Below are 19,683 nucleotides of genomic sequence, written 5' to 3' on the forward strand. Positions count from 1 at the left end.
CTGGAAGTGGGCAGACAGTGCCACGAGTGTAGGTATGGACCCCAGCCTGGCCACTCCCCAGCCAGGTCACCGGAGCGGGCACTACACTAGCCTGCCTGCTTCTTCACAGACACCTGAGGGTTAGTGAGCAGAGGGCCCTCCACATCCAGGGGTTCCCACCCCCCAGGGCCCCAGCACAGGCCGAGGAGACTTCAGAAACAAACAAACAAACCAATGTCCCCGACATGCAGACTTTTTTTGTGTTATCACTGTTTCCTGAACAATACATTACCTTTGGGTTTTTGTTTCTTATGATAGGTAGGCCAGGCTGTCCTGAAATATCCTGGATAGCTGAGGATAACCCTGAACTCTTGATCTTCCTACCTTCACCTCCAAAGTGCAGGAATTTCTTTTCTCCTTCTTGTTTTTTCTTTTTCTTCCTTTTTTTTTTTTTTTTTCGGTTTTTCGAGACAGGGTTTCTCTGTGTAGCCTTGGCCATCCTGGACTCACTTTGTAGACCAGGCTGGCCTCGAACTCACAGCGATCCGCCTGCCTCTGCCTCCCAAGTGCTGGGATTAAAGGCGTGCGCCACCACACCCGCCCTTTTTCTTCCTTTTTGACACAGAGGTTTCTCTGTGTAGCTCTGGCTGTTCTGGAACTTGCTCAATACACCAGGCTGGCCTCAAACTCAGAGAGATGCACCAGTCTCTGCCTCTTAAGTGCTGGGATTAAAGGCATACGCCACCACCGCTGGGCTCCTTCTTGCTTTTAAAACTTCTTTCTTTACTTGGATTATGACTTCTTGCTTTTCTAATTTTTATTTTTCTGTTTTATTTTTGGTGCTGAGGATCAAGTCCAGGACAGGACCCTTTGCACGCTAGGCAAGTGCTCTACCACTGAGGTCCGTTTCCTCAGCCCTTTTTTTGTTTGTCTGCAATGAGTTATCGTCATGTAGCATAGGCTGGCCTGGAACTCATTCTGCAGCCCAGGCAGGCCTCAAACCTGTTATTCTCCTGCCTCAGCCTCCCCAGCATTGGGATGACAGCCCTTGGCCATCACGCAAGCCAGGCTAACATTTACCATCCTTCCCTGTTACTGGGCATTCTACGCGGGCTCCATTAGATTAAGGACCTAGAATGAGCATAGGCCTCACTGGGAAATGCTCTGCCACAGTATAGAAGTGTCTGATGTCAGGACCTTAGGAGTTCTCACGTGGAGCTCCAGGGCTGACACCCCACACAGGCTGAGGAACAGCAGAACGGTGTCGCCATGGAAGCACTGTATGCCAGCTGCTGTGTGTGACTGTTCTTTGGTAGGAAAATAGGAATTAGGGGCTTGAGAGATGGCTCAGAGGTTAAGAGCACTGCCTGTTCTTCCAAAGGTCCTGAGTTCAGTTCCCAGCAACCACATGGTGGCTCACAACCATCGAAAATGAGATATGGTGCCCCCTTCTGGTATGCAGGCACATATGTGGGCAGAATAATGTATAAATAATAAATAAAATAAATCTTAAAAGAAAAAAAAGCCAGGGGGCTGAAGAGATGGCTCAGTGGTTAAGAGCGCCGCCTGCTCTTCCAAAGGTCCTGAGTGCGATTCCCAGCAATCACATGGTGGCTCATAACCATCTGTAGTGTGATCCGGCGCCCTCTTCTGGCTTGCAGGAGTACATGCAAGCAGAGCACTGTATACATAATAATGAATAAATCTTAAAAAAAAAAAAAAAAAAAAAAAGCCAGGCGGTGGTGGTGTCTTTAATCCCAGCACTAGGGAGGCAGAGGCAGGCGGATCTCTGTGAGTTCAAGGCCAGCCTGGTCTACAAAGCGAGTCCGGGACAGCCAAAACTACACAGAGAGACCCTGTCTTAAAAAAACAAAAAACAAGCCGGGCGTGGTGGCGCACGCCTTTGATCCCAGCACTCGGGAGGCAGAGGCAGGAGGATCGCTGTGAGTTCGAGGCCAGCCTGGTCTACAAAGTGAGTCCAGGATGGCCAAGGCTACACAGAGAAACCCTGTCTCGAAAATCCAAAAAAAAAAAAAAAAAACAAAAAACAAAAAAGAAAGAAAGAAAATGGAACTATTCTGGGATGACAGTCACCTGGGCACTTGTCATCCAACCATCAAACTAGAGCCTTTTATTTGGATTTTTAAAAAAGGCTTATTTAGGGCTGGAGAGATGGTTTAGTGGTTAAGAGCACTGCTTGCTCTTCCAAAGGTCCTGAGTTCAAATCCCAGCAACCACATGGTGGCTCACAACCATCTATAGTAAGATCTGGTGCCCTCTCCTGGCATGCAGGCAGAACATAGTATACTTAATAAATAAATAAATCTTTTTTTTTTTTTAAAGTCTTATTTAGGGACTGGAGAGATGGCTCAGTGGTTAAGGGTGCCACCTGCTCTTCCAGAGGTCATGAGTTCAATTCCCAGCAAGCACATGGTGGCTCACAAACATCTATAATGTTATCTGATGCCCTCTTCTGCAGATAAAGCACTCATATGCAATAAGTAAAATAAATACATCTTCTTTTATTTATTTATTTTTTTGGGTTTTTTTTTTTTTTTCGAGACAGGGTTTCTCTGTGTAGCCTTGGCCATCCTGGACTCACTTTGTAGACCAGGCTGGTCTCGAACTCACAGTGATCTGCCTGCCTCTGCCTCCTGAGTGCTGGGATTAAAGGCATGCGCCACCACGCCCGGCTACATCTTCTTTTAAAAGGCTTATTTATTTTTACTTTTTATGTGCAGGGGCCAGTGCCTGAATGTATGTTTGTCTCATTCATGCCTGGTGCCCTTGAAATCCAGAAGCAGGCATGGAGCCCATGAGCTGGAACAGCAGGCAGATGTGAGCCGCTGTGTGGGTGCTGGGAACTGAGCCCTGGTCTTCTGCATGGGTTATTAACTGCTGGAGCATCTCTCCAGTCTTCTTTTGCATTTTTGTTTGTTTTTTTGAGAGGTTGGGTTGTGGTTTTTTGTTTGTTTGTTTGTTTTTGAGAAAGTGTTTCTCTGTGTAGCCTTGGCTTCCCTGGGCTTGCTTTGTAGACCAGGCTGGCCTCAAACTCACAGAGATCTGCCTGCCTCTGCATCCTGACTGCTGGGATTAAAAGTGTGTGACACCACCACCCAGCATTCATTGGATTTTTTGGAGATAGGGTTTTGCTGTGTCTCCCAGGCTGATCTTGAACTCCGAATCCTCCTGCCTCAGTCTCTCCAATGTGAAGATGACAGTGTATGCCACCACACTGGACTCCAACTCTTAACAGGAGAAAGAGGATAAGGACCTCATGAAGACCACCCCAAACAGGAGGCCTGGAGGGGCCCATGTTGATCTAGGTATACACAATGGGAGGCACACAGTCCCTACCCCTGGACCTCCTTCCTCTACCTGGACTGTCTACCATGACACTCCCTTTAGACATCATGCTCTGTAAACCAGTGGGGACATGGAGCTCCTGTTACATTTCCAAAGCAATAATTTAAGAAAGTAATGTGGGTGGATTCTTTCTTTCTTTCTTTCTTTCGTTCTTTCTTTCTTTCTTTCTTTCCTTCCTTCTTAAAAAAATGTTTTATTTTTTTATTTTATGTATATGAGTGCTTTATCTTCATGTACGCCTGCACACCAGAAGTCACTAGAAGGTATAGATGATTGTGAGCCACCACGTGGTTGTCAGGAACTGAACTCAGGACCTCTGGAAAAGCGGAAAGTACTCTTGACCACTAAGCCATCTCTCCAGCCCCCTTTTCTTTCTTTTTTAAATACAGGCTCTTACAATGTAGCTCTGGCTAGTCTAGGGTTCACTAGATGGACCAGCCTGGCTTTGAACTCAGAGATACTCCTGCCTCTGACTTCCGAGTGCTGAGATGGAAGACACTTGATATTATGCCCAGCCATATACAGGTAGATTTTTAAATGCTTTTGGCAGAGATATTTGGAAGTGGGGGAAAGGGGGTACCCTCACTGCTGTGAAGCAAGGGGACAGGGGACATGTGGGTTCCCACAAGTCTGTGGGCACTCTGCCACTCAGCTTTGTTATCTCAAGAGAACCAAACTGGTAAGACCCTGCATCTTAAGCTTTTGTCTCTTTGAAGAGAACCTCATGAACCTCTTGCCTCAGCACCCCAGTGCTGGGACTCTTTGTTTGTTTGTTTGTTTGTATTTTGTTTTTTTCAAGACAGAGTTTCTCTGCATAGCCTTGGCTGTCCTGGACTCGCTTTGCAGACCAGGCTGGCCTCGAACTCACAGAGATCCACCTGTCTCTGCCTCCCAAGTGCTGGGATTAAAGGTGTGCACACAATGCCCGGCTCAGTGCTGGGACACTTAACAGCAGGCCACCACCCCACCGAGTTCCTGCTTATTTTGAGGGCCATGTCACTGTAGAGCTCCCCCTAAGCTATTCTAGCCCCATGCCGACCTCAGGGATGACCCTGACATCCTAAGAGTAACATCGTTTTCCTTGGCTCTGTGCTAAACAGAATTATTCCTTCTCCTTGACCTGACTTTCAGAGGCACAGGAATGAATCCTAGAGCCCTCAAAGCCAACACCCCCTGGCCATTCCAGAGCTGTACTTACAGACCAGCAGTTGGTTGTCCACACCCCTCTGGAAGACCAGGTAGCTGTCACTATAGTCTGGGCTGCTGTCTCTCCCTGTGTGGGACATCTGCCTAGTCCATTAGTGTCATAACGCCATGGTGTTCTGTCTCTCTCTTTTTTATAGTGTTGATGAGAGAACTCAGGGTCTCATGCGTGTTAGACAAGCATTCTCCCATGAAGGCATACCCCCAGCCCCTCACTGGGGGATTCTAGGCAGGTGCTCTACCACTGAGCCACACCCCAGCCCCTCACTGGGGGATTCTAGGCAGGTGCTCTACCAGTGAGCCACACCCCAGTCCCTCACTGGGGGATTCTAGACAGGTGCTCTACCACTGAGCCACACCCCCAGCCCCTCACTGGGGGATTCTAGGCAGGTGCTCTACCACTGAGCCACACCCCAGCCCCTCACTGGGGGATTCTAGGCAGGTGCTCTACCACTGAGCCACACCCCCAGCCCCTCACTGGGGGACTCTAGGCAGGTGCTATACTACTGAACCACACACCCTCAGCCCCTCCCTGGGCAACCCTACAGGAAAGAGATCTACTACCAAGCTGCCACCCTACCCCCAGCTCAGGTTGCCTCATCACTGTGGTAAAATAGTAGAATGGGTTCGGCCGTTCTGGGCAGCCACCGAGGATCAGCAGCCGCTACTTACCCAGCTGGCTCTCTGCACCTAGGAAAGGTCTGCAAGAAAACCAACACCATTACCCAACATGAACACAAGCAGAGCAGTCATACACAGTGAACAGTCCACTCTATTTTGCTGCAGTGCTGAGCCTAGAACCCAGGCCTTGGTGCATGCCAGGTGAGTGCTCAATGACTCAGCCATCTCAGCTGTGGCCCCAGACCACAATTTTTTTTTTTTTTTTTTTTTTTTTTGAGACAGGGTTTTGGTACTTATCCCAGGCTGTCCTTGAGTTCACTGTAACGTAGGCTTGCCTCAGACTTTCAGTGATTCTCCTGCCTTTGTCTCCCAGTATAGGGATTGCAGGTCTGTGCCACCACAGTTGGCTCAAGGCAGCTTATCACTACATGAACTTAGAAGCCAGGGAGCAGATTACCTCTTTTTTTGTTTTGGTTTGGTTTTTTGTTTTGTTTTGCTTTTTTGTTTTTTCAAGACAAGGTTTCTCTGTGTAGCCTTGGCTGTCCTGGACTAACTTTGCAGACCAGTCTGGCTTTGAACTTACAGTGATCTGGCTGCCTCTGCCTCCCGAGTGCTGGAATTAAAGGCGTGTGCCACCACTGCCCGGCTGAGATTACCTCTTTATGACGAATGAGATCCCTGCTTTGTTCTCCAGAATCCACTTCAGGGTGGCAAGACTGTAATTGTCAGGGTGCTGGAAGGTCAGGCCTTCTGGAAGGCCCTGAACCACCACAGCGGCCTCGTCCTGAAGCATGTGCTCATAGGGCACAGGGACCATGGCTGTTGTCCCCAATGCTTTACCTGGAAGAGGAGACGAGCGATGGTAAATGATCCTCGCAGAAGTTCACACCTGTCAGCTTCACCTAGTGCAACAGACACAGGGCACGTGGCTGGAATATACATACACTAAGAGCACAAATGCTCTCTCTGTTTCCTGAGTGCGGCTGTAATGCGGTGAGCCAGCTTCCTGCTCCCACTGCCACCTGTTCCCTGCCTGTAGCCATGTTGTCCCTGCCATAATGGACTCTGTCTCTCCTGTGATGGCTAAACTTGGTTGTAAACTTGACAACATCAGGAATCAACTAAAACCCAAGGAGGTGGGCACACCTATGAAGGATTTTTTTTTGACTGGATCCTTTGAGGTGAGATGACCCATCCTAAATCTAGATAATTTGGGGACCGAAGATCCTCCCCTAAATCTGAGCCATACCTTCAGGTGGCCACCCACATAAAAGGACATGAAAGAAGGAAGCTTTTGAATTTTGCCTGTTTGCTCTCACTCTTGCTAGCAAGCTCATCGATCCTGCTGCTGGGGTATGCCTTCACTGATGTTAGAACCTACTTCTTTGGGATTCCAATACAGACTGAAGACTAGCTAAGACATCCACCCTGTGGACTGAACAACTACCAGATCCTTCATCTTTCAGTCAGGAGACAGTTAGCTGGACCATAGCCTGTAAGCCACTCTAATAAGTCATATATATACATATATGTATATATACATGTATATAGTATGTGTATTCATCATATATATATATATGGAAGTGTAAGCAATATAAACCCTTTTCTCCCCAACTTGCTTTTTGGTCATGGTGTTTCAGCACAGTAATAGAAACCCAAACTATGGCAATATATTAAAATGAGTGTGTGTGTGTGTGTGTGTGTGTGTGTGTGTGTGTGTGTGTGTGTGTGTGTGTATGATCATTCTATCAGTCTGTTTCTCTTTAGAGATTCCTGATTAATACGCCTTTAAAACAACAGGGTGTCCCAGCACACAGGAGGCAGAGGCAGGCAGATCGCTGTGAGTTCGAGGACAGCCTGGTCTACAAAAGTGAGTCCAGGTCAGCCAAGGCTACACAGAGAAACCTTGTCTTGAAAAGAAAACAAAACAAAACAACAGGGTGTGGGGGCTGGAGAGACGACTCAGCAGTAAAGAGCAGAGGACATGGGTTCAATTCCCAGCACCCACATGAGAGCTCACAACTGTCTATAACTTCAGTTCTAGGGGATCTGACACACTCACAGCAATGTATATAAAATAATTTAAGCCGGGTGTGGTGTCACAAGCTTTTAATCCCAGCACTCAGGAGGCAGAGGCATACTGATCTCTGTGAGTTCAATGCCAGCCTGGTCTACAAAGTGAATCCAGGACAGCTAAGGCTACACAGAGAAACACTGTTTTGAAAAAAAAATAATAAAGTAAATTATTTTTAAAGAACAGGCCAAAGTAAACCCTTTTCTTATTTCTAAAACAAAAGGTGGGGGAGGGGCTGAAGAGATGGCTCAGTGGTTAAGAGCACTGGTTGCTTCTCCTGAGGACCTGGGTTCAATTTCCAGCACCCACATGGCAGTTCACAACTATGTGTAATTTCAACTCCAGAAAAATCTAACATCCTCTTCTGATCTCTTTAAGCACCAGGTACACATGTATATAGACATGCATGTAGGCAAAACACACATGCACATAAAATTTTTTCAAAAGGCATAAAGTACCTTTTCCTGTCTATCCTAAAACATCTATAGGACTCCCAACCAAAGTTGTAAAACTTCGGCTGCTGCTAAAGGTCAGTGCATTTTGTGCTGGGGATTGGAGTTCAGATCCTCATGCTTGTACAAGTACTCTTACCACTAAGCCAGCTCCCTAGTTCTTTCCCTTTTGTCTTTGAGCAAGGGAGCCCACGGTGGTCTGAGCTCTAGGCTGGTATCCAACTTGCAGTGATCCTCCAGCCTCAGGTCCCCAGTGCTAGAATCACAGTGTGCTCCATCATAACTAGCTTTCTTGTGACACTTTCCTATATGTGTGTCATTGTACTTTGTTCAGATTTGTACTCATTACACTTCCCTTTCTGCTACATAGCTATCTGATGGCTTAGAGGTGTTGTGTATGTGTATGTGTGATGTTGGGGATGGAAGTACAATCATCCCCAGTGAGGGGCTGGGGTGTGGCTCAGTGGTAGAGCACTTGCCTAGAATCCCCCAGTGAGGGGCTGGGGTGTGGCTCAGTGGTAGAGCACCTGCCTAGAATCCCCCAGTGAGGGGCTGGGGTGTGGCTCAGTGGTAGAGCACCTGCCTAGAATCCCCCAGTGAGGGGCTGGGGTGTGACTCAGTGGTAGAGCACCTGCCTAGCATTCATGAAACTCTGGGTTCCCTCCCCAGACCTGTAAAATAAACATATGAATTAATAAATAAATGAGTTCATAGAATCCTAAGACATCAAGCTGATAGAATCACCCAACTCCTATATGGCTATTTAGAATACTCCGGGGGCCAGAGAGATGGTTCAGTGGGTAAAAGTGCCTCCTGTGCAACCATGGTGACCGCATTCAATTGATCTGAACCCACAGTTGAAGGAGAAAACCAACTTCTTGCAAGGTGTTCTGGGACCTCCATGACTGTATGACATGTAGGCACCTCATTCACACACATCACACAATGCACACGCACACTCACACAGTCACATACACACACCCACAACCACACATCACATCACACACAGAAGCAGAAACACACACACGCACACACCCCACACAGCATATCACGTATACTACACACTCACAACCACACATCACATCACACAGAGAGAGACAGACAGACAGACAGACACACACACACACACACACACAGATGGGCCGCCCATGCCCCACAGAGACTTACGATAACAAAAGCAGAAATGGTCGTCCACTGCTTTCCTGAGCAGCTGGGCTTCTCCGGGGCAGATCTGGGTCCCATTTTCCGGACACACGGGTTTCTCTTCAGTCAGCCCTTCCTGTTGGCCTGCAACACAGGAGGAGCACGGGTCAGGGCAAGCATTTGTTCTGTTTCCTCCCATCTGTATTTCTGGTATTAAAAGGAAAAGGAAGAAAGAAGGGAACAATCATAAAATGACCCTTTTACAGAAAGAGGGTGTTTTCATTTGTTCTTCTAAGGATGGAGGCCTGGGCTTCACACATGCCAGGTGATCACTCTACCAACGAAGCTGTATTCCCACCTCACAAGAATAGAGTTGTTTTCTTTTAAGATTTTGAGGGCTGGAGAGATGGCTCAGCAGTTAAGAGCACTGTGTGCTCTTCCAGAGGTCCTGAGTTCAATTTTCAGCAACCACATGGTGGCTCACAACCATTTATAATGGGATCTGATGCCCTCTTCTAACATGCAGATAGGGCACTCATATACATAAAATAAATAAGTAAATAAAAAGATTTGTCTTTTTTAAAAGCATTCATTTTTATGTGTACGTGTGTGTCTGTATGCCACATGTGTGTAAATGCCCTTGGAGGCCGGAAAGGAGCAACAGATCCCTTGGTGCTAGAGTTACCAGTGGTTCTTTTTTTTTTTTTTTTTTTTTTTTTTTTTGGTTTTTCGAGGCAGGGTTTCTCTGTGTATCCTTGGCCATCCTGGACTCCCTTTGTAGACCAGGCTGGCCTCGAACTCACAGCAATCCGCCTGCCTCTGCCTCCCGAGTGCTGGGATTAAAGGCGTGCGCCACCACGCCCGGCTTACCAGTGGTTCTTAACTACTAGATGTGGGTGCTAGGAGCCAAATGTGGGTCCCCTGTAGGCGCAGCAAGCCCTCCCCCATTGACCATCTCTCCAGCCCTGACAGAAGAGCAGGTGATGTGATAAATAGGATGGAGTGTGGTGATCACCCCCAAAATAGAGCTACTGCTCCCCATGTGCCAGAGTGAGCGCTCACTAGTGACCCCAGGGCTTGGGGGTCTGAGGGAGGAGGGTGAGCGCTCACTAATGACCCCAGGGCTTGGGGGTCTGAGGGAGGAGGGTGAGCGCTCACTAGTGACCCCAGGGCTTGGGAGTCTGAGGGAGGAGGGTGAGCGCTCACTAGTGACCCCAGGGCTTGGGGGTCTGAAGGAGAAGGGTGAGCACTCACTAGTGACCCCAGGGCTTGGGGGTCTGAGGGAGGAGGGTGAGCGCTCACTAGTGACCCCAGGGCTTGGGGGTCTGAGGGAGGAGGGTGAGCACTCACTAGTGACCCCAGGGCTTGGGAGTCTGAGGGAGGAGGGTGAGCACTCACTAGTGACCCCAGAGCTTGGGGGTCTGAGGGAGGAGGGCGAGTGCTCACTAGTGACCCCAGGGCTTGGGGGTCTGAGGGAGGAAGGTCACCACAAGGACAACTCAGACTACATTCTCCAAACAATGACAAGGAGGTAATCTTCAAATCAACAACAAAATCCTACACTACCTCAAGAAACTAGAGTCAAGCCAGGTGTGGTGGCGGCGCACACCTTTAATACCAACACTTGGGAGGCAGAGGCAGGCAAATCTCTGTGAGTTCGAGGCCAGCCTGGTCTACAGAGTGAGTTCCAGGACAGCCAAGGCCACACATAGAAACTCTGTCTCGGAGGGGAAAAAAAAAAGAAATATGAGGATAAAAGTAGCGCTACAGTTCAATGGTGGATTATTTACCTAGCAATGTGTGAGGCCCTAAACTTAATCCCCTATATTAAAAAGCCCAACCAACCAAAGGGACAGACAGACAGCACCAGGGATGACACTGTACAATGCTGGCCACCTACAGTGTTGTGCAAAGTCTTTCTGAAAGTCCTGTCTGGCGTTGACGAAGGCACAGCCTCGCTCCGTCCCCACCACGTACACCTCTGTCTCGTACACGGCGATGCAGGCCACCTCAGCCTTGGACTTGGCCAGCTCTTTACACTGAAACAGAAATGCAAACAGCCCTTACTCGGGCCCCCTCTTTTCTCTACCTCCCCAACTGCTGGGGTTTACCGGTGTGTACCATCATGCCTGCACTGAAGGATACCCTCATACTGACGGAGGGGGGTGTGTACAAAAGGAGCGTACTGACGCGCATCACCATCCTTCAGTTCAACAACGATCTGAGGCACTGGCAGAACCACAGTGTCTCACCATGGACTCCAGAGCTGACAGGAGGAACGTCATCACCATCCTGCTGTCTGAGGGCTCGTCTCCAATGGGCAGGGTGGACACTGCTACCTGGGCCATTGCTCCTGTATAGGAGAAACAAGGAAGAGAGTGTCGGGAACCCTCGGTGTTCTTGTGATCACGTGACTACAGCTCTGTGGGTGTGAAGCAATGGCTCATTATGGTTTAAGGCTAGGTAGGATGCCCAGGCTGGTGCAGGATGGAGATGCCAGAAGCTTTGGGGGGTGAGATACCCTGAGGACACTGAAGGCATGACATAGTCCTCGGATGATACCCAGAGCCTACCTAACCTGCTGCTCCCACAGCAGGGAAGCAAGGTACATGGTGGGAGCATTGCATGGTTGAGGTTGGTCCCATCGTGGCAGGCCAGGGGGGTCTACACAGAAGAGCGATACTTCTTTTTTTTTTTTTTTTTTTTGAGACAGAGTCTCTCTGTGTTAGCCTTGGCTGTCCTGTACTCCCTTTGTAGGCCAGGCTGGCCTCGAACTCACAGAGATCCACCTGCCTCTGCCTCCCAAGAGCTGGATCAAAGGTGTGAGGCACCGAGTCTGGCTACAAAATAAATCTGTATTGGAGCACATCTCCGCCCTTCAGTCCAGCCCAGGGTTCTCAACCAGCCTGATGCTGCACCCCTCTAATACCGTTCCTTATGCTTTGGTGAGCCCCGACCATAAAACTATCTTATTGCACTCTGTAACTGTCATTTTGCTACTGTTATGAATTGTAACGTAAGTACCTGGTATGCAGGACAGCTGATAAGTGACCCCCAAATGGGTGTGACTCACAGTTTAAGCACCACTAACCCACTAAACTGTGCCTGCCTCTGGATGCCTTCTCGCAATGCAAGGGCCCCATGTTTATGAGGGACACCAAGAAAGAATCCATGTGAACTGCAGCTGGCCGAAGGTACTGCACGTTCAGCCAGGAGCTGGCACGTTATTTTATGGTCTCTGATCATGTAGAAATGAGAGTGGACAGATGAGAGAAGCCACATTCCTTTGCTTTATCTTTACTGCCTTTTAATGGCTGCTTATTGTAACCTCTGTATCTGGCCTACTATCTTTATGACCACTAGATAAAATTTTTGGAGCTTGAACAAAGCCCTTCCAGCCCTCTGTCTCTACCAACTCTCTAGCTAAAACTGGGTGTGATGACACGGGGCTGTGGTGGTGCACTCCTGTAACCCCAGCACTCAGGAGGCAGAGGCAAGTGATCTCTGTGAGTTCAAGGCCAGCTTGGTCTATTGAGTGAGTTTCCAGACAGCCACGGCTACACAGAGAAATCCTGACTTGAAAAACTAAAATAAAGTAGGCGTGGTAGCGCACACTTTTAATCCCAGTACTTGGAGGGCAGAGGCAGGTGGATCGCTGTGAGTTCGAGGCCAGCCTGGTATACAAAGTGAGTCCAGGACAGCCAAGGATACACAGAGAAACCCTGTCTCAAACAAAAACAAAAACAAAAACAAATAAACACACAGATAGGTAGGTAGGTAGATGGATGGATGAATGAATGGATACATAAAAATAAATCTGTCTAAAATACAAAACATAAGCCGGGCGTGGTGGCTCATGCCTTTAATCCCAGCACTCGGGAGGCAGAGGCAGGCAGATCGCTGTGAGTTGGAGGCCAGCCTGGACTACAAATCGAGTCTAGGACAGCCAAGGCTACACAGAGAAACCCTGTCTCGAAAAACAAACAAAAAACAAAAATAAATAAATAAATAAATAAAATACAAAACATAAGTCTGGTGCTGTAGCTCACAGTTCTGGCTCAATCCAAAGTATAAACAAACAAAAATGAAATAAGATACTCACAAAGCTTGCCCCAGCAATTCTATTCTTTAGTAAACACCCACAAGAATCTAAAAATAAATACCCATACCCAACACACAGAATTAAACACTGTGGCATCATTCACAACAGACAAAACATGCTTTATTTATTCATTCTTCTACTTTAAAAAGATTATTTAGTTATATGTGCATATTTATGTGTGTGTACCTGTGTGTATGTACACATGTGTATGCGCATGCACTCATGTGCGTAGATGCGTGTGTAGGCCAGAAAAGAGCTTTAGATCCTTTGGATCTGGATTTAAAAGGAGCTGTGAGCCTCTTGATATAGGTTCTCAGAATTATACTTTGGTCCTCTACAAGCGTCCTTAACTGCTGAGCCACATCTCCAGCACCTCCACTGCTTGGTATAAACAAGTAAGTCTTGTTTAATTGGGTCTGTTGAAGACAATTAACTGTATAAAATATATGGTAAAAAAAAAAATGACCTCAAGCCGGGCGTGGTGGCGCACCCCTTTAAGCCCAGCACTTGGGAGGCAGAGGCAGGCAGATGGCTGTGAGTTCGAGGCCAGCCTGGTCTACAAAGCTAGTCCAGGACAGCCAAGGCCACACAGAGAAACCCTGTCTCGAAAAACCAAAAAACAAAACAAACAAAAAAAAAAAACAAAAACAAAAACAAAAGACCTCGTTTGAAAACAACTACAAGGACTGAAGGAGAACACGGGACTGCAATAAATAGAGTTACAGAACATACGAGAGAGGCCAGCTCCCTGGAACATATAGGGTCAAATTCTTTTTTTTTTTTTTTCCAAGACAGGTTTTCTCAGCGGAGCGTAGTGTCACACGCCTTTAATCCCAGCACTTGGGAGGCAGAGGCAGGTGGATCACTTTGAGTTCAAGGCCAGCCTGGTCTACAAAGCGAGTCTAGGACAGCCAAAGATACATAGAGAAACCCAGCCTCGAAAAACCTAAAGCAAACAAACAAACAAAAAGACAGGTTTTCTCTGTGTAGCTTTAGCTGTCCTGGACTCACCTCATAGACCAGCCTAGCCTCAAACTCACAGCGATCCACCTGCCTCTGCCTCCCAAGTGCTGGGATTAAAGGCGTGCGCCACCATGCCCGGCCTTTTGGGGTCAAATTCTTAAGTATTGATTTATGCTTCATGCTGTCCCATTGGCAGATAGCCTCACACTTCAAAGCACAAATAGCTGCTACTCTGGATTTAGCGCAACATTTCAAAATTTGGAACTGTTGGCCAAAGCACATCCATGCTGTTGACGACAGCCAGGGTGCCTCCATCATGCCTGTGTGGCTGATGATATCTACAGTGCACAGACAAGAAGGCTTGGAAACAACCAATGTACTGTGCATCCTGGGAGCATAAATGAAGTCTTCAGAGTCTTTGGACAAATAGTTACAAGTACCTACTTTAAAACATTTAGACAGCATCACAATGTCTGTTTTATTTCTCTCTCACAACTAAGCCAACTCAAATGGATCCATAGGATGTCCTTTTGGGCTGTAATGTTTAATTGAGAGCTGGCTTTCACTGGATGTGGTGGTGGTGCATGCCATTAATCTCAACACTCAGGAGGTAGAGGCAAGAGGATCTCTGTGAGTTCAAGGCCAGCCTGGTCTACAAAGTGAGTCCAGGACAGCTAGAACTATTACACAGAGAAACCCTCTCTTGAAAAACAAACAAACAGCACTCGGGAGGCAGAGGCAGGCGGATCGCTGTGAGTTCGAGGCCAGCCTGGTCTACAAAGTGAGTCCAGGATGGCCAAGGCTACACAGAGAGACCCTGTCTCGAAAAACCAAAAAAAAAAAAAAAAAAAAAAAAAAAAAAAAAAAAAAAAAAAAGAAAAACAAACAAACAAAAACCAACTAACCAACCAACAAACCAAACAAAAAAATCTTGCCTTTCAATGATTTCAGAACAAATGCTCTTATGACCCAGAGGAGCAGCCAGGACACCTGTAGAGGTGGGGAGTGCTCAGTCAAGCTTCATGTGTGTGTGTGTGTGTGTGTGTGTGTGTGTGTGTGTGTGTGTGTGTGTGTGTGTGTGTGTGTAGGGTTGTTTTGCCTGCATGTACGTGCTTGCCTGGTGACAGAGGAGGTTGGAAAGGGTATTGGGTGTCCTGGAAGTAGAATTAGAGCTGGAGGCAGCTCCAAATGGATGCTGGGAATTGAACCTAGGACTTCTGTAAAAGCAGTATGCTTTTTTTTCTTTTAATTGTTTTGTTTCTCAAGACAGGGATTCTCTGTGTGGCCCTGGCCGCGTTGGAGCTCCCTCTGGAGGCCAAGCTGGCCTCAGACTCTGCCTGGCTCTGCTGGAATTAAAGCAGCTTTTGAATTTTGAGAGAAGGTCTCTCCATACTATGCCTGCAGTACAAGCTTCCTCAGTGCTGAGCTGACTGACATGCTTGAGTTACCACACTTGAATTATGTTTGTCATTTTATTCTTTTTTTTTTTCCTTTTTGTTTTTCTTCTTTTTTATTTTTTTTTTGGTTTTTCGAGACAGGGTTTCTCTGTGTAGCCTTGGTCATCCTGGACTCACTTTGTAGACCAGGCTGGCCTCGAACTCACAGCGATCCGCCTGCCTCTGCCTCCTCCTTTTTGTTTTTCGAGGCAAGGTTTCTCTGTGTAGCCCTGGCTGTCCTGGACTCGCTGTGTAGATCAGGCTGGCCTCGAACTCACAGTGACCCTCCTGCCTCTGCCTTCAGAGTGCTAGGATTAAAGGCGTGTGCCACCATGCCCGGTGTTTATTCTATGTTGTTTTTGTTTTTGGTTTTGGTTTTTCGAGACAGGGTTTCTCTGTGTAGTCTTGGCCATCCTGGACTCCCTTTGTCGACCAGTCTGGCCTCGAACTCACAGCGATCCGCCTGCCTCTGCCTCCCGAGTGCTGGGATTAAAGGCGTGCGCCACCACACCCGGCTCTCTATGTTATTATTTCACTTTGGGGAGAGTTTTTTTTCTGACTTGCATTATATTTTGAAGGGTGAATATTCCTGTATCTTAATGAAGCTAGTAGAATTTATTCAGAGACAACTCTCACTGTATAGGTCAGCAGGCCTGGAATTTGCTATATATAGATTATCCTTGAACTCAGAGAGATCCACCTGAATGCATGTGCTACCGCTGCCGGCTCATTTCTGGTTCTTTATTCTGAGTACATGCTAGAATAATGTTTTGGATGCAATAGATTAAGTACATTATTAAAGTAAACGTCACTTAAAACTTTTTTTCTTTTTTGGTTGCTGTACTAAATGTTATGGTCATAGGCCACCTTGTACTCTCAACCAGACCACAAGCCACATTTTGGAGCCTGGGTGGCGCACGCCTTTAATCCCAGCACTCGGGAGGCAGAGGCAGGCGGATTGCTGTGAGTTCGAGGCCAGCCTGGTCTACAAAGGGAGTCCAGGATGGCCAAGACTACACAGAGAAACCCTGTCTTGAAAAAAAACAAAAACCAAACCAAAACAAAACAAAAAACCATGGCCACTAAGAGCCCAGACCCGCCCCCCAAAGCCTGGGGCCAACAGGCAAGGCACATGAAAGGCGGAACCAGAGCTCCGTTACTAGGCAACCGCGGTGGCCCCGCCTCCTCCCTTAACCAACTAAACGTTTCCAGGTGGCGGGTGACCTCGGCGCGTAGTCTTTTCCCGTCTCCTCGTTTCCGTCACAGCCAATCAAAGAAGAGGTTCTGGTGCGCGCCGAGCGTGCGCCGGTCGCATAAGGGCGTGTCGTCCCTTTCCCCGCCCCACCCCCCACTCTTCAGGGCCTGCTCGTGGAACGGAAAATGGGGTTCGGAGCCGGCGTTCGAGCGCCTGAAGGTTCCGCCACGCGCCCCGAGAGTCGTCTCCTCCCCGGGGGACTTCCGGAAGCGGAAGCTGTGAGGGAAGCAGCGGCGGGATACGCACCTGAGGGCCCTCCGGTGCGGGCCGCGCCACCGGGGGTCTGAAGCCTGGGCTGCGCGTGCGCGGCGGCCCTGGGCAGGCGTCGGGAGCGCGCGGGGCGAGGGAGCGTGGCCCGAGGGTGCCTCCTCCCCACCAGCTCCTTATGTCCCCTTTCCTTTTCTTTTTTTTTAAATTAGGGTTTTTTTCCTTTTTTTTTTTTTTTTTTTTGTCCTTTATGTTTGCTTCCCGGAAGGTCTTCTTCCCGCCTGTGTCCGAGGCACCCTCAATGGGTACGGCCACTTCCGGTGCGCTGCAGCATGGCTTCCGCGAGGCTGCCAACTGGGGTGCGTGGCGCGCGCGTATCCCCGCGCCCCCCCCCCCCCCCCCCCCCCGCCTCGCCATGTGCAAGGCCAGAAAAGGCCACAGTATCCCCCTGCACTCGGAGTTACAGTTGGTTGTGAGGTTATTTTATTATTCTGTGTGGATGCTGAAAACTGACCTTGTGTCCCCTGCAAAAGCCGCAAGTGTTCTTAACCACTGAGCCATCTCTCTAGGTCCAGTTTACAAGGGCTTCCGTTTCATTGCTTTAAGTTTTATTTGAAAAGGGGCTGGAGAGGGGGCTGAGTTGGTAGTGTGCTTTCAGACGACCAGAGTTGGATTCCCAGCATCCCTGTCAAGCAGGTCACAAGCGCCTGGAACTCCCAACTCCAAAGGGTCAGAAGCCTCTGGCCTCTGTAGGCACCCATGCTCACTTAAAAAAAAGAAATATTAAAATGCTTTTAAAGATTTTGTTTCTTGGTGTGGTGGTACGAGCCTTTAATCCCAGCTTTAACAAGGCAGAAATAGGCAAATCTCCCATGAGTTTGAGGCCAGTTTAGTGTACATCTACGTTGAGCATTTCAGGCTGGCCACAGCTACATCGTGAGATCGATCTTGTTTCAAAATAAAATGAGAAATAACGCTCCGTTCATATCAAGAAAGGTGCAGCCTCCAGAGTTCACATTTGCTGATGTTCTTGAGCTGGCTCCAATGAAGTCTTTCACGTCACAAGTGGGTCACCCGTTGCTAGATGCTGTGGTCATCACTCAGCCTGCAAATCACTTGCTCTCTGGTCTTGTCAAAATCAATTCACTCACCCTTGCAGCATGTGGCCTTCTAGGACACAGTCCTTGGTACCGCTTGCTCCCAATCAAGTCCCCCACCCCACACCCCAATGCTGTAACATTACTACTTTCTGTCTGGAATCTCTTTGCTGCCTGCCGTCAGGCCTCGACTCGTTTTACCTAGTTTCAGGGTTGTTAAATAATATTTATGTGGGCTGGAGAGATGGCTCAGAGGTTAAGAGCACTGACTGCACTTCCAGAGGCCCTGAGTTCAATTCCAGAAACCACATGGTGGCTCACAACTATCTAGAATGTGATCTGATGCTCTGAAAGCCTGAAAGTGTACACGCAGGCAGAGCACTGTATACATACTAAGTCTTTTAGAAAATTACAACATTTACGTGCTGAGTGGTAGTGCCATATGCCTGTAATCCCAGCACTCAGGAAGCAGAGGCAGGGGGAATCTCTGAGTTCAAGGCCAGCCTGGTCTACAAAGTGAGTCCAGGACAGCCAGGGCTACACAGAAAAACTGTTTGAAAAACAACAACAAACCAAAACACAAATATTTACATGATCACTCGGGAGGCAGAGGCAGGCAGATCGCTGTGAGTTCGAGGCCAGCCTGGTCTACAAAGTGAGTCCAGAATGGCCAAGGCTACACAGAGAAACCCTGTCTCAAAAAACCAAAAAAAAAATATTTACACGATTTTCTGTCTTCAGTCTAGACCATTGCGCTGAACTTGAGACCTGTGTAACAAGCTCCCTGTTTTGGAATCTCCACGTGGGAGATGATCAGCCTCATTGAGGCCACCTGGCCCACCCTAGTCTCCTCTTCCTCCTCATCTCAGTGTCAGGTTCCAGCGCATGGTACCCCAGAGGCTGAGGCAGGACATCCTGGCAGTTGGACCATGTGCTGGAGGACCTCCTTCATTTCCTGGTAGTCAGGAAGCTGAGGGAGAAGGCAGAGGAAGTAAGGGAAAGAGAGAAAATAGAGGCAGACTTAAGGGTGTATCATCAGTGACCCACTTCCCCCTGGGCCTTCCAGAACACCCCAAATAAGAGTCATCAGCTGGGGGCCAATTTTGCAAGACATGAACTTTTGGGGAGGACGCTTTACCCCAGACCATAGAGTTGGCATTCATTCATTCATTCTTTTTTTTTTTTTTTTTTGGTGAGTCAGGGGTCTCTCTACTTAGCCCTGGCTGTCTGGAATTCACAATATAAACCAGGCTGGCCTGGAAGTCATAGAGATCCACCTGCCTCTGCCTTCCTGAGTGCTGGGATTACAGGTGTGTGCCACCATGCTTGCCTTCCTAATTTATCAAAAAGAAAAGAAAGCCAGGCATGGTAGCGCATGCCTTTAATCCCAGCACTTGGGAGGCAGAGGCAGGCGGGTTGCTGTGAGTTCAAGGCCAGCCTGGTCTACAAAGTGAGTCTAGGCCAGCCAAGTCCATATACAGAAATCGTGTCTCGGAGAAAACCCAAAATAAAAGAAAAAAGCCAGGTGGTGGTAGCACTTGAGAGGCAGAGGCAGGTGTGGATCTGTTGAATTCGAGCCAGCCTGGTCTACAGAGGGAGTTCTAGGACAGCCAGGGCTACACAGAGAAACACTGTCTTGAAACAAATAAAAATTTTAAAAAGGAGGGAAGCCGGCACTTTATGTGCTATCTAGACTTTATGTACACATTTGTGTTGGGGGATGGTCTGATGTATTTTAGTGCTAATTACTGTTTACTGTCTCTGTGACCAACCTTTTGCTTAATA

General features: G+C 48.2%; 1 protein-coding gene across 1 annotated transcript in view; it reads right to left on the reverse strand.

Annotated features, from left to right (window-relative positions):
* Positions 1 to 16,917, reverse strand: part of Gtf2ird2b (GTF2I repeat domain containing 2B) — a 35,139-nt gene extending 18,222 nt beyond the window's left edge. Inside the window, exons 1-6 of the mRNA XM_051161351.1 lie at positions 16,841 to 16,917; positions 11,091 to 11,191; positions 10,739 to 10,877; positions 8,863 to 8,982; positions 5,826 to 6,009; positions 5,221 to 5,249 (exon numbers count right to left, since the gene is read on the reverse strand). Of these exons, the coding sequence (XP_051017308.1) occupies positions 5,221 to 5,249; positions 5,826 to 6,009; positions 8,863 to 8,982; positions 10,739 to 10,877; positions 11,091 to 11,186 (568 nt within the window). The 5' untranslated portion in view covers positions 11,187 to 11,191; positions 16,841 to 16,917. The remainder of the gene's footprint in view (positions 1 to 5,220; positions 5,250 to 5,825; positions 6,010 to 8,862; positions 8,983 to 10,738; positions 10,878 to 11,090; positions 11,192 to 16,840) is intronic.
* Positions 16,918 to 19,683: the final 2,766 nt, after the last annotated feature.

The sequence above is a fragment of the Acomys russatus genome, chromosome 19, assembly GCF_903995435.1.
Source record: "Acomys russatus chromosome 19, mAcoRus1.1, whole genome shotgun sequence".
Lineage (NCBI taxonomy): Eukaryota > Metazoa > Chordata > Mammalia > Rodentia > Muridae > Acomys > Acomys russatus.